This window comes from Gigantopelta aegis, chromosome 3, assembly GCF_016097555.1.
Source record: "Gigantopelta aegis isolate Gae_Host chromosome 3, Gae_host_genome, whole genome shotgun sequence".
Taxonomy (NCBI): Eukaryota; Metazoa; Mollusca; class Gastropoda; order Neomphalida; family Peltospiridae; genus Gigantopelta; species Gigantopelta aegis.
This window is the reverse complement of record NC_054701.1, coordinates 67,775,970-67,791,822: the sequence shown is the minus strand read 5'-3', so window position 1 is coordinate 67,791,822 and position 15,853 is coordinate 67,775,970. Positions and strand designations below refer to the sequence as shown.

General features: G+C 37.1%; 2 protein-coding genes across 2 annotated transcripts in view; one reads left to right on the top strand and one right to left on the bottom strand.

The window, feature by feature from the left end:
- LOC121391930 (zinc metalloproteinase nas-36-like) overlaps positions 1-11,584 on the top strand; it is a 30,087-nt gene extending 18,503 nt beyond the window's left edge. The window contains exons 11-17 of the mRNA XM_041523383.1: positions 2,549-2,670; positions 5,838-5,956; positions 6,925-7,051; positions 7,488-7,564; positions 8,934-9,033; positions 10,221-10,346; positions 11,412-11,584. Coding sequence (XP_041379317.1) covers positions 2,549-2,670; positions 5,838-5,956; positions 6,925-7,051; positions 7,488-7,564; positions 8,934-9,033; positions 10,221-10,346; positions 11,412-11,481 — 741 coding nt within the window. The 3' untranslated portion in view covers positions 11,482-11,584. The remainder of the gene's footprint in view (positions 1-2,548; positions 2,671-5,837; positions 5,957-6,924; positions 7,052-7,487; positions 7,565-8,933; positions 9,034-10,220; positions 10,347-11,411) is intronic.
- A 1,339-nt stretch (positions 11,585-12,923) lies between these two features.
- Positions 12,924-15,853, bottom strand: part of LOC121368834 — a 31,075-nt gene continuing 28,145 nt past the window's right edge. The window contains exon 6 of the transcript XR_005957530.1: positions 12,924-13,132. The gene's annotated coding sequence lies outside the window, so the exon portion shown is untranslated. The remainder of the gene's footprint in view (positions 13,133-15,853) is intronic.

Genomic DNA, 15,853 nt, shown 5'->3' with positions numbered 1-15,853 from the left:
CCCGACTCAACCGCCGAATCCAGTTGAACAACCAGAGGGACCATGGACACTGAAGGCCGGCAAACTCCATCCGCGGTTCCATCAGATAATGAAGATCAACATCGAGGACGTGCGCCAGCTCATTAGTGAGCCGCAACATAGCGTTTACCGTCCGCTACCGACCGAGCCCGATGAAGGGGAATATGCTGTCCATCGAGTCCAGGTGGACGTGGATATCACCGCAGTTTGCGTTACCGTTCGCCGGAAGGGAAGATACAATCAAGCGCTGCTACTTAAAGAGATGGACAACCCGTCACTACATCGCGTCCTCAAAATCTTGGCGGGGACAGAGTACAGTCACATCACAAAGATGATAGCAGCCTCTCCCTTCCGGCGTGATCTTCCACTACTGGACGCCACCGACTTCATCGGCTCGCCGTAGCCCCCAACCTCCTAACAACCTTTACCTCCGTGAGTACTAACCTCTTTTATTGGGCTAGTTAGACTTTAAATGTTTTGGAATGCAGTTCAAAATTTTTATGTTTATTTTTTTTATAAATAGTCTAACGCATTTTGTTTTGGCGCCCGTTCAATTGCTCAAAATCACCTTAAAACTTTTCGGCCGAGCAGTCTTAACCATTTTTGGCTAAAATTTTAGAGTCCAGACATGTATCGGTATGCAGTACTCTTTGTAGACTTAGGTAAAAAACAGGCTTCACCGAGGAATCGAAATTCAGCCAATCAGAACACGGCTCCCACTCGGTGTTACTTCTTGTTTATGAAGTGTCTGCTAGTCGGTCCGCGCTTACTAAATGGCTTTTTTCCAAATTCCGCCCACTTCAAACTTACCCCCCCCCCCCCCCCCCTGCTCCGGAGTCAGTCACTGGCGAAGTCAGAGGCTAATTCCGCAGTGGGCGTGCCTGAACCTTCGTGGATAGGGGCACGTAAATATAGTTACCCATACCCATACCCATAAATTATTATTTACAGACGAAATGTTACCTGGACATTGGGGACTACGCAGTGTTGTTAGTTTTAAATCACTGGCAGGATTCTGCAAGTAAGGTTTTGATTGGTGGACATGAGCTCCAACTGGCTGGTGTTAGATCCACATGTAATAGTGGAGCTAATTTTAATTAGATTGTCTTACAGTCAGAGTACTCTACTCGGGCTACGTTTACGTCTGCCACTAGCTGTTATGTTTGGCATCTATTTCACACGGAAAATTACATCATTAAGGAAAATGGAGCATTTTAAAGACAAAAGAAAATGAAATATGTGTTCTTCTAACTATATTTGTTGTACTATAATAATAAGAAGAATTGTGATTTAGTCGTAGATTTACATTTACGTGCAAAACTAGGCTTACAATGTTTTGTAAAATTAAGCCCAAGTGGGCGGATACTGGAATGTTCTAGTAAATGTTAACAATGTTTAAGAATTAGTGATGGGAATCGGTTGGAATTTCATGATCGATCATTGGTTATAATCAGTTGGCACCAACCGATCAACTTTCAATTACACAATCGGTATGAATTGTACGAATTTAAAAAGGATTTCTGAACTAGAATCACCATGTACTTATTGTCGTATTCACAGGGATAGACCCACCAAATAACTATTATATTTATAGGATATTAAACAAGCTTCCATTTCATATCATGTTTATGGTTTATGTCCCGAGTGAAATAATTTTCAGTGACAATGCAAATTATTTTACGAAGGACATAAACATGAGACGAAATGGTAGTGAGTTTAATATCCTATTTATTACCCATAATCGATCTTAATTTATATCACTTAGCTCGTTTGGTTGACGTTCCTGTAAGGTTGTAGTGCGTCAATCGATGACATCACGAAGTGTTACGTCCCGCTTGGACGTATCACTTTGATATGTACCAAGATATTTTTAACTATATGGGTAATAAATCTACTTTATGTACACATGAAAACAAACACCAATCCCAACATATTTTATATCAATTCCAACATCTAAACTGGAGGAACATTTTCCCACACAATCGATTTTGCATTTTGTAGAGCCAAACTGATAAATGTTCGACTGTAATCGATCATTGGAACACCTCTATTAAGAATGGCACGTTCGGCAATCAAACATACATGTATTATATGTATGGCAATATTTCTCAAAGACATCAAGCCATCATATTACATGTCTCCGACTTAAAACAAATACATTTATTGTATTCATCTGTACTTTGATATTCCGGGAAGGGGGGGGGGGGGGTCTACACCCCCCAGAAACCTCTCCCTGGATCCGCGTCTGGTAAGCATTTTAGGTTTATGAGGCGTTGTTTTTATGACATAATTTTTTAACTGGGCTCACATATACAGTCAGTGTTTTCCCCGTTCTTACCTTCTTAAATCCTCCTTCATTCTTTCCTCTGACTTTTCCTACCTTTTCTGTTTGCAATTTGTATTTTCACACATTATGTCTAAAATATAGAATGTATTTGAAATTTAACAACATGATATTATACCGTTTTCCTAACATAGCGATTGATTGAGCAGCATTAAATTAAATGTATTTCACTATTTCGTGTTACAGGCACCATGGGGTAAGCGAGTGATTATGCGGTTTGTCAGCACCTTTACAATCAGATGCCACTCAACTAACTGCAAAGATTACGTTGAAGTCAGATACACGGACCTAGCACGCACCGGTGAAAGGTTGGTCATGCGCTTTACCTGTTACTAAGAGGTTATTTCATGTCCATATTTTAAAGAATATACTGAACATGAATTCACAGTAATGTAAAGTATACACTAGTAAATGTGTTACATGTTGTACTCAACTCTCGCTAGGGGCGAGACATAGCCCAGTGGTAAAGCGCTCGCTTGATACGCGGTCGGTTTTGGATCGATCCCTGTCAGTGGGCCCATTGGTACATCAAAGGCCGTGGTATGTGCTATCCTTTCTATGGGGTAATTCATATAAAAGATCCCTTGCTGTTAATCGAAAAGAGCAATCTAATTAAAATTAGCTCCACTATTACATGTGGATCTAACACCAGCCAGTTGGAGCTCATGTCCACCAATCAAAACCTTACTTGCAGAATCCTGCCAGTGATTTAAAAATAATTTGAAAACATTCCGAATTATCCTGAGGGTATACGACATGTTTCGTGTGAATTACGAATGCCTTAAAACATGTTTTATTTTATAAAATAAATAATTTGTAATGTAAAACTGAAGACTAATTTAGTTGGGTTTTTTTTATAAATAAATAAATAATTTTTAATGTAAAATTGAAGACTGATAACCCACCCCGTACGTATTGGTATGGTTCGCTGTACTGCGGCCACTAAAATAAACTCGCCCGATATTTTTAGCATTTGTATGCTCCCAAATAACGTTATAAAAGGCGAAGTGTGATTGGTCAATATTTAAATTATTATTTACAGACGAAATGCTACCTGGACATTGGGGACTACGCAGTGTTGTTAGTTTTAAATCATTGGCAGGATTCTGCAAGTAAGGTTTTGATTGGTGGACATAAGCTCCAACTGGCTGGTGTTAGATCCACATGTAATAGTGGAGCTAATTTTAATTAGATTGTCGAAAAGAGTAGCCCATGAAGTGGCGACAACGGGTTTCCTCCCTCAATAATTGTGTGGTCCTTAACCATATGTCCGACCCCACATAATCGTAATTAAAATGTGTTGAATGCGTCGTTAAATAAACCATTTCCTTCTTCTTCAACTCTCGCTAGGGATATACCAAATATATGTCACGATGAACAGTTTGTGTACATCTTAAATTTGAGCAACATGTGATCGGTGAGACTATTCGATTTGGATGTTCCATACATCGCTTAATCTACTTTTTTATATGTACATTTTCCCTGTTCGTTTTCCGTGAATTATAGAAATAATGTGTCTGCCATGTCTGTCTTTCCGTGCTATCCGTGAATTATAGAAATAATGTGTCTGCCATGTCTGTCTTTCCGTGCTATCCGTGAATTATAGAAATAATGTGTCTGCCATGTCTGTCTTTCCGTGCTATCCGTGAATTATAGAAATAATGTGTCTGCCATGTCTGTCTTTCCGTGCTATCCGTGAATTATAGAAATAATGTGTCTGCCATGTCTGTCTTTCCGTGCTATCCGTGAATTATAGAAATAATGTGTCTGCCATGTCTGTCTTTCCGTGATATCCGTGAATTATAGAAATAATGTGTCTGCCATGTCTGTTTCTCCGTGATATCCGTGTTCCGTGCACATGAATTTGGAATCGCTTTTCGAGCGATTTTCCCACGGATCACGGAAGCGCGATAGCCCACAAGAAATGATATCAATCAAAATGGAAGGAAGGAAAGAAATGTTTTATTTAATGACGCACTCAACACATTTTATGTAGGCCCCCCTACGGTTATATGGCGTCAGACATATGGTTAAGAACCACACAGATATTGAGGGCGGACACCCGCTGTCGAAAATTTCATGAGCTACTCTTTTTGCTTAGCAGCAAGGGATCTTATATATGCACCATCCCACAGTCAGGATAGTACATACCACGGCCTTTGTTACACCAGTTCGACCGCGTATCAAGCGAGCACTGTACCACTGGGCTACGTGCCGCCTCCATTATCAATATGGACAAGAAGTCTAAACTAACCGATATTCTTGCCGTGTCGTTATCAATATGGACAAGAAGTCTAAACTAACCGATATTCTTGCCGTGTCATTTCGAAATTTATTTCTGTGATTTTGTCATGTTATATTGCATTATACGTGTAGGTACTCATAATTTTTAAAAGCAAATATTTTTATAACCAATGGGCCAAGTAAGTGGTCTGCAAATCAAATTATTAAATGTAAAATAAAACTCTAGTATGGATTTATGAATATAGGTATACACGGGTGTGGATGCTGAATTGTTTCCATGAACAGAATTCAATTATTTTATGACCGTAAAGAAAGCACATTGACACAGAACCCATTAGAACATCAATGTCTTGATGGGGCTATTATATACATTCTCGGGATTGGCCTGTAGCGCAATGTTCAGTTATCTGCACACAATATAATGTTTGTCAATGAGGAGTGCGTATTTACTCGAGAGATATGTCCTGTCACAGTTCAGTGAACTATTACTGAGAAAGGTTTCGTGTGTTACACACGTGCGACACATTAAACCTCTCCCCCGTGTCACACATTTGTAGTTTACGTTTTACGTTTAACTAACATGTATTTTTTATTTATTTCTTAGACATGTGCACATAATGTTATGTGGGTTGAGTTTTTAGCCACCTTTAGACTATTTTGTATGACTGAAAATGACTGCAAGAGAGCGGTTTTTTTTTTTTTTAGGTGTCATACAATTCTTGAAAAGTAGGGCGAGACGTAGCCCAGTGGTAAAGCACTCGCCTGACGCGCGGTCGGTCTAGGATCGATCTCCGTCGATGGGCCCAATGGGCTATTTCTTATTCCGGTCAGTACACGACTGGTATATCAAATGATGTATTGTCTGTGAGATGGTGCACATAAAAGATCCATTGCTACTAATGGAAAAATGTAGCGGGTTAACTCTATATGACTATGCAAAATGTTTGACATCCAATAGCCAATGATTAATAGATCAATGTGCTCTAGTGGGATCGTTAAACAAAACAAACTTTAACTTTTAACTGTTGAAACGTCTTTAGACTCTCAGAACATTACTTTCGTACAACACATATTGTTTTTAATCATATTTGTTTTGAAGAAGAAAAAGAATTGAAACACGAAAACAAACCCCTCTACAACAAAGAAACCAAAACAAACGAAAAACTCATTTCATTTACCAAATATCTCCTGTTTTGACAATTGTACAACGTATGCAATTTTGGATTTTCAGATACTGCTGCAGTAGTAGGCCAACACAGTATTTCCGTTCCCATGGCAACAAAATCATGATTTTGTTGCGCGTTCGAGGAAGTTCAAGCTACAGAGGTTTTAAGATTCAATACAAGTTGGGTAAGTATGTCACGTCATTCCAACATCAATTTGTCCGTCCGGCGTCAGTCGATTGACTCTTGCCTTTAAGTCTGTGTCTTCTTATATAGTTTGTGACGGAACGTAGCCCAGTGGTAAAGCGCACGCTTGACGCGCGATCGATCTAAGATCGATACCCGTCGGTGGGCTCATTGGGCTATTGCTCGTTCTAGCCAATGTAACACCATTACCATATGTTTGACATCCAATAGCCGATGATTAATAAATAATTGCGCTCTAGTGGTGTCGTTGAACAAAACAAACAAACTTCTTATATAGTTTCGATTGGATTGTTCTGTAATTTGGTAATATGATCCTCTGGGACATTCTCCACAAATTAGTAAAGAACATATTTCGAATATTTAAAAAAAAAAAAAAATAATAATATTATTAGTCTATCTTCTCCTAGAGGTTTCATTGGATAGTTCTGAAACTTGGTACTATGATTCTATAAACTAAACATTTTTAAATTCTTGGATGTCCCTTTAATTAAAAAAAATAACATTACAGGACCGTAAGCCGTTGCCGCCACCCCCACCCACCCACCCACCCCCGAAAAAAATCCGGAAAGCATTATAGAAACTTAAAGAAACTTCTCTTCTTATCCGTTTAAGGAGTTTTAGACTATTAACAACTCAGTTGCCCCTCACCCCCCCCCCCCCCCCCCCCACACACACAAAATTCTAGCTACGACCCTGCATTAAACCCTAACATCTCCTGATGAGGGCTTTTTTCCAATTCAGTAAAAGGTTATTTTACAAATCTCAAAATATGCCTCATACAGTTTTAATTCGATAATTCTTAAACTTGATATTCTAAAGTTGTCTTTATAAAATTAATGAAATTAATAAATTAATAAAAAAATTTTTTAGTGGAGCTCTGTAAGCCGATAGGCCCCATGTTTGAGATTATTTCATTTATTTTATTTTTAAATGGGTTTAATCTTTCAGAAGGGTGTGGGGGCTGTTCCTATGGCGCTCCGAGTGTCGAGCCTGTTTGCTACGAAACACAGAGATATTCCTGTCCTGGTAAATACAAGAAGAGCTGTGGATTTCTGGGACTTGGCCGGTGTACCAGGTAAAACTAGAACGTGTGCAGAACTCTATGTATTCCCGTCCAAGAGAAGAGCTTAGCTGATGTACCAGGAACAAATCTATGTTTAATAAAACATCTGGTTTTAACGAGAACACTATTTATTCACCAATCACAAACGATGCCAATGATATCAATCATTTTACATAACAGTCTATATATTTGCATAAACATTACGAATAAAATTGTAACAATACAGGCCTAAAATATCGCATCCAAGTCAAATATTTAACACTTAATAAATAACATTTCAGCATTTTGACCTTAGTCTCCAGACTTCTTTTCAAGTAGGAATTTCAGGACATGTTTCTATTAATTTTAGTATTCTAAAGAGTAATACCATATGTTTGTGTTATTTATTAGTATAATGTGCTTATAACGATCTTTAATAGTTAAAAAACACTGGGTTTTTTTTTTATAGATACCGCACGAATACGTGTTACAAGAAAATATCGAAGTGCTGCTCCAACTACAAACGAATTGGCAGTAACTGCTACCGTAAGTAAAAACAGTGGGATTTGTTTGTGTTTACTAGTACATGAAACTATGCAAAGCATTGATGCCGAATGCCTAATTTGATTTCCAAAAGTCTTAAACGGAATTAATCTAATCACATACTGTTGATTTGTGTTGGATGTAATAACCTCCTGGCTATTTTGTTTAAGAATCTGAAAACCTATTACATGATATGACAGTATCTGAAAAACTATTACGTGATATGACAGTATCTGAAAAACTATTACATGATATGACAGTATCTGAGAAACTATTACATGATGTGACAGTTTCTAAAAAAATAATCCCTATTACATTATATGACTACAAACCGGCACAGAAAGGAGTTGTTAGATTAAATGTGAATGACATCATTTTCATGGACGTCCTTAGCGGCAGAGGCAAAGCCATTTATTAATCGAGTAAGGGTTTTAAGCCGAGTATGTAACCGGCTTTGATAGTGTAGTGGTTAAGCCATCGGACTTAAAGCTGGTAGATACTGGGTTCGCTTTCCGGTACCGGCTGCCACCCAGAGCGAGTTTAACGACTCAGTGGGTAGGTGTAAAGCCACTAAACAGACTTCTCTGTCACTAAACACTAACCACTAACGCTCTGTCCTGGACAGACAGCCCAGATAGTTGAGGTGTTATGTGTGTCCAGGACAGCGTGCTTGAACTTTAATTGGATATAAGCACGGAAATTGATATAAATGAAATGGCGATGTCAGAGGTTGTGCCTATAACAGGCGTGCTTGAACAGTTTTTGGATGAAAACACGCACAAATGTCCCATACCTATATCAATGAAATTAAATGTGCCAATGGTTAGGGTATAATGTTAATGAATTACACCGATTGTCTTAGCCAACTGTCGATAGCGGCACAAAATCTGCTTCAATAAAAACTATAGGATATATACTGCCAAATCAAATCCCATAGACGACAATAGTGACATATGGGGCTAAATCTCCTATCTGCTGTGTATCAATCGACATAAACACCACTGATATAAATGCTACCACCCTCACCTTTAAAGTGAATTGGGACATATTGGAGGTCAAGCTGCTCATTTAGAGATAATAGAGATAAGGGGTAGCGTCCATAACTTCCCTAGTTCCGCACAAAATTTTAGTGCTTATTTTTACAGATACCCCATACATGTTTCAAGCATAAGGCTACTTGACAGTGGTACTAGATGAAATAAAATTGTATGTACATATTTTGCACAGATAAAACTAATTGTTTTTACAACCAACATACTCACATTTATCACCGTTCACAAGACTTGTGATATTAACTGCTTTATCAAACGTTTGACCCAGCCGGAAGTTATTTGGTTTAATATTAAAGGCTAATAATGTTATTTCGTTTCAGGTTATCTATCTAAATGGTCGTCCTGGTCAAGTTGTTCGGCGGCCTGTGGTGCTTGTGGGACCAGGAAACGCACGCGAACGTGTATTAAACCACCGTGCAAGTACGTTAAAATATAAAATAGCCTACACTTTAACTTAAAGGGACATTCCTGCAGGTTGCTGCAATTTTTAAGATGTTAACGACTAACAGAGATTTTTTTACATATCAAATATATTTTTCTGCATAAAATATTAGTGGCTGTATATTAAACGTGTTTCTGATCGTTTTGATATTTGTACTAGGTTTTTTTTTTACGTACGAAATCCAGTTTGGGCTTCTTACAAATATCACGACGACCAAAAACAGATTGAATATACAGACACTGATATTCTAAACAAGAAAATATATTTAATATATAAGTTTAATTGTAGAACTATTTTATTAGTCGGAAACATCTTACAATACAGCAAATTCATGAATGTTCCTTTTAGCCTATCGCACACGAGAGCTATCTGGGCCCGGTAACACAAAGCACTCGTAACACTTACGTCAGACGTACGTCACACATTAATTATGTATGGTGTACGTCTGACGTAAGTGATACGAGTGCTTTATGTCACTGGACCCAGCTGAGAAAAAGGTTACTTGAGACTTTTTGCTTAGCTGATAACTCTCGTGTGCGGGCGATTTTGCTGCGTATTTTTGCCTCCCGAGGTCGTGAGGAAAATGCCAGTATCGTGTTTGATCTTTTTTGGCCATGTGTGACTAAAAATGTCACCGTGTGCGAACAATACTATGGAAATTAATGACTACCACAACAGGGCATATTGAGAATGTCTCCAATCTTTAAAATGGTCTTTATGATGTCTTTGATGTATGCGCGAAGTCTCATTTTTAAAATTTAAAACGTCGGTCATTTTTGTGCATATATCCTCTAAACTATGGGATGGTGCATATAAAAGATCCCTTGCTGTTAATCGAAAACGAGTAGCCCATAAAGTTCCTCCCTCAGTATCTGTGTGGTCCTTTACCATATGTCCGACGCCATATAACAGTAAATAAAATGTGATGAGTACGTCGTTAAATAAAACATGTCTTTGGTTTCAGAATGTGAGCTGTAAAATTATACATGTATTATCGTTTCAGAGTGAGTCTTGTTCAGAATGTGAGCTGTAACATTATACATGCATGTCGTTTCAGTGTGAGTCTTGTTCAGAATGTGAGCTGTAAAATTATACATGCATGTCGTTTCAGAGTGAGTCTTGTTCAGAATGTGAGATGTAAAATTATACATGCATGTCGTTTCAGTGTGAGCCTTGTGCAGACAGTGAGATGTAACAGAAAGCTCTGTCCAGGCTATGTTGGCACGATGACAAAGAAATGCTCATATAAATCAAAATGTGGATGGTGGTTTTTAAAGAAAACCTGCACGAAGTACGTTTTTTTTTTTTTTTACTTCTTTACAATCCAAAGGATACTTCTAGGCATATTTCACTTCGCATGATGGTCACGCAACTTCCAACACATGTCAAGAATAAACTAGATTTTTATTAAAATAACTAAATAAAGTTTGTTTGAAGTTAAAAGTCACTCTTATTCAGAAACACTACTAAAAAAATGTTCCATCTGTTTAGTTACGGAGCTCGCCTTCATTTATCCAACCCTCCACCCACCCCCGTCCCTAAAAGATTGGGGGAGTTTTCTGTAACAATAAGAGCTCCACAACTCAACAGCGTACATGACAGAGGGGGAAGTCGAGGGGAACTGCTCCCTCAGTGCTGGAGCAAATCCTAGAATTCGATCAATAAAGATGGAGATATTCTGGCAAAAATTAGCTGGCCTGAAACCGTTTTCACAATGTATTTCTATCATTATATCCACAATATTGGCTGTAATCCATGTAAAAATGCGAAGTGATTCGTTTGCAACCCTATATAGCTCTTTGGTGGTATTGCTAATATGAATAAATGTTGTTATCCAGATTGGGGCATTTTCATTTAATTCGAGCAAAAATCAGCCTCCATTACCAAAATGGGAGCCCGTACGCTGTTTCTCTGTTCCAATCAGTGCTCCACGACTGGTATATCAAAGGCTGTGACATGTAGTGCCCTGTCTATGGGAAATTGCATATAAAAGAACCCGTGCTACTAATAAAAATAGGTAGCGTGATTCATATGAAGACAAGTGTTACAATTACCAAATGTTTGACATCCAATAGCCGATGATTAATAAATCAATGTGCTTTAGTGGTGTCCTTAAACAAAACAATTTTTTTGTTCTATTGATGTTAAAAAAATCTCTTCTTTGTTTCTAGTACTTGTGCCTTCATTGTCAGTATACATGATTCACATTCATATATATATACGTTAAATGTGTAGAAAAAAAAAGAGTTCAAAATTACATAACTAAATCCCTTTGTTTTCACACTGGGCACCCCATGTAAGCTTGATACCTAATAACCTTGTTCACTGTTAAATAATATTTTGTTTTATATTTCAGATACAAGACTTGCACCGTAAAAAGCCGCTGCTGCACTGGTTTCAAGCCAAGTGGTAGCTATTGCTATTAAAGGCGCAGACGCTAGTTTTAACCCGTAAAAAATGGACACTAAGTTTAGTTAATTTACAAACCTGCAACTCGTTTGGATAAAGATACAATAGAGTGAAAGAAATGTCTGTGACGTTAAAACAGAATATTTTTTTAAAATATAGACTAGAACTCGAATCAATAAACCACTACTTCTCAGACGCACGTGCGTTTTTAAAAATATGAAAAATGCTATTTTAGGTACTACAAACACCAGGATGACCAGAAACACTTCGGTTCTACGGAAATGGACAATCTAAAGAATAAAATATAAGTGATGTTTGATCTCAGTGATCATAAATGGCTGTAATAGTAAAACAATATGTTGTAGTGTTTAAAAACCAGGGTCTGTCCCTTTAACAGGAGTCGAGGATAAGGGAGAAATAACTTCAAAACATCGAATTGTCTATGTATTTATTTAATAACATTTTAAAATGTGATTTTTAGAACTATATTTTTTATACATTTGTAATAATAAAAAATTACCTACGATTATTGTTTTGTTATATTTAATAAACTATCTGTCAATCTGTCTATATTAGCAGAAAAACAATAGAAACTGCCTCAATTCATTGGGGTATCCATGAATTCATAAGGGTGGGGGGGGGGGGGGGGTACTGTCTAGGAGTAAGGAAAACATAAAAGGTAATAGGGGAAAAAGAGGTGTGATTTTTTTTTTGGGGGGGTGTCTTTAACTCAATGTTCACAATTAGTATCGTGTAAAAAAAATGTTTTATCTCAATGTTTGGACTGTACTATTAGTTCCATGCGATAGTCTTGCTCGTGCATGTAATGTGTTTATATGCGCGCGTGTGCTTTTACGTGCGTTCGCGAGTGTGTGGTTGGCCAATCGATATGGAAGTGTAGAGTTAATAGATTTTCGTCTCTCCCTATCTAGACGGTGTTAAACAAATCGTGCGGAGATGTCGGTAAAACCCCCCAATTAGTCCACCGAGGGGGTTTGATCCATTAGCAGTAAGGGATATGTTATATGCATAGACCGGACAGCACATACCACGGCCTTTGATATACCAGTCGTGGTACACATGTTGATACGATCGTAATAACTATCGGTACCAGGCATTTGATATACCAGACATAGTTGTGTCGGGAAAACCCAGTGGGTAAGCTGGGGGGGGGGGGGGGGGGTGAGGGGTTAATATAATTTACGGGGACAGGATGTAGCCCAGTGGTACGACTGGTATATCAAAGGCCGTGGTATGTGATATCTTGTCTGTGGGGTGGGGCATATAAAAGATCCTTTAATACTAATGGAAAAATGTGAGTTTTCTCTTTTAAGACTAAATGTCAAAATTACCAAATGTTTGATATTCCAATAGCCGATTATTAATAAATCAATGTGCTCTAGTGGTGTCGTTAAACAAATCAAACTTTAATTTTAATATCATTTACTGACCAACACGATTGCTGTGTAAACTTTATTTGCTATTCATATCTGATACAATGCACACAAAGACAAGCTGCCTGTTATAATTGCTGGCAATATTTCCACCAAGAGATTGTTATCCCCTGGGCACGAGCTCGCACCTCAAGGGTCCATTCTCAGGTCCTCGCTTACACTCGAGCAAAGAACAGCACCGACTGCCTTTGCAGAATTCGCCACTTTTCTTACACTGTAAAGAAACAAAACACATGAAAAGGACGCTTGTTTGACAATCCATCAACATATTTCAAACACAGGCACTTCCTCAGCCCCTGGATCAGGAACTGAAAATATTTTGGACGTATTTAATCCGTTGTTCCAATGAAAACATTTGTTGTAGAAAGCTACCTGTTTTCATTAATTCATTTCAACTTATTTTCGTGTTTATATCCAATTAAGGTTCAAAAACGCTGTCCTGGGCACACACATGACAGCTATCTGGGCTGTCTGTCCAGGAAAGTGGGTTAGTGGTTAGTGAGAGATAAGTCTGCACAGTGGTCTTGCACCTACCCATTGAGTCGTTAAAACCTGCTCTGTGTGGGAGCCGGTACCGGGATGCGAACCTAGTACCTACCACTACCAGCCTTATGTCCGATTGCTTAACCACGACACCACCGAGGCCGGTTTACCTGGGTTTTTTTGTGTTTAAATGTTTAATGCAAAATGCTAGCTCGTTCCGTATGGAAGCGAAGAATGGATATAATTTAATGTTATTACGGGAAGAGTAAATGTTATATTTATTTATGCAGTTCAACAATTAAAGGATGTTTGAAAAATGAGCAAACAACCAACCTGAAAATTGAGCATACAACGGTCATGCGCAGAACTCATTTCCAACTAACATGCTATCCCATCAGCAAAGACAAATTATTATAACATCTTTAAACGATTTTGAACCAATTAATCTGCAATCGATATTAAACGGTCGAAACACGTTAAATGCAGGGCCGTAGCTAGGATTTTTATTTTTTTTGAGGGTGGTGGGGTGTGTGTGTGTGAGGGGGGGTTGGGCAACTGAGTAGTTAATAGTCTAAAACTCCTTAAACGGTTAAGAAGAGAATTTTCGTTAAGTTTCTATAAAAATATTTCCGGATTTCGCTAGCTACGGCCCTGAAATGATGATACCAATAAACAAATATTTGAGCATATTCACATGCATCTCGTGCGGAATCATTTATTTATTGTTACTATCACTATTGCCATTACTTACCAGTTGGGCTGTCTCAGAAGATAAACACATTGTTTTTGCATTTACCATAGTTTGCCATCCAATAGCCGATGTATTTTTCATGCTGGGGTGTCGTTAAACATTCATTCATTCATTCATTCAGAAGATAAAATGTTAATAATAAATACTGTTAAACCATCGATTACTTCTATTTCTTTTCTGTTCTTTTAGTTTATTCAATCGTTTCTCACAAACGTTAATTATTAAATAATTAATTTATTAATTTATTTAATTTATTTAATTTATAAATTTATTAAATTTATTAAATTTATTAATTTTATTAAATATATTAATTTATTAATTTATAAATTTATTAATTAATTAATTTTATTTATTTATTAAGTCACAAATTTATTAAGTTTAACTAACATGTTTTTAACAAAAAACTTGAAAAGAAAATGTAATCCAAACTTGTAAACGATGGTATATAATATTATAAATCAAAATGACAGGCATTGATGACAGATGGCGGATCATCGGCAATTCAAAAATGATCTTATAAATAAAAATCTTATAAATAAAACAGGAAGGAACATTTGTTAAAGACAGATCAGCATATTTAAAAAAAAAAAAAAAAATACTACACTATTTGTGACCATAACTTAATGTGGTTATTTCGACACTTTGTCAAGACAAAAAGAGCCAGAGAGGAAAGACGCTGCCGCCACACAGGTTACTACAAACTACACATTTATATACATTATACATACACGCTGCCGCCACACAGGTTACTACAAACTACACATTTATATACATTATACATACACGCTGCTGCCACACAGATTCTTACAATCTACACATTTATATACATTATAGATACACACAGGTTACTACAAACTACACATTTATATACATTATACATACACACAGGTTACTACAAACTACACATTTATATACATTATACATACACACAGGTTACTACAAACTACACATTTATATACATTATACATACACGCTGCTGCCACACAGATTCTTACAATCTACACATTTATATACATTATACATACACACAGGTTACTACAAACTACACATTTATATACATTATACATACACACAGGTTACTACAAACTACACATTTATATACATTATACATACACACAGGTTACTACAAACTACACATTTATATACATTATACATACACGCAGGTTACTACAAACTACACATTTATATACATTATACATACACGCAGGTTACTACAAACTACACATTTATATACATTATACATACACGCAGGTTACTACAAACTACACATTTATATACATTATACATACACGCTGCCGCCACACAGGTTACTACAAACTACACATTTATATACATTATACATACACGCTGCCGCCACACAGGTTACTACAATCCCCACATTTATATACATTATACATACACACAGGTTACTACAAACTACACATTTATATACATTATACCTACACACAGGTTACTACAAACTACACATTTATATACATTATACATACACACAGGTATACATTATATACATACACGCTGCCGCCACACAGGTTACTACAAACTACACATTTATATACATTATACATACACACAGGTTACTACAAACTACACATTTATATACATTATACGTACACGCTGCCGCCACACAGGTTACTACAAACTACACATTTATATACATTATACATACACACAGGTTACTACAAACTACACATTTATATACAT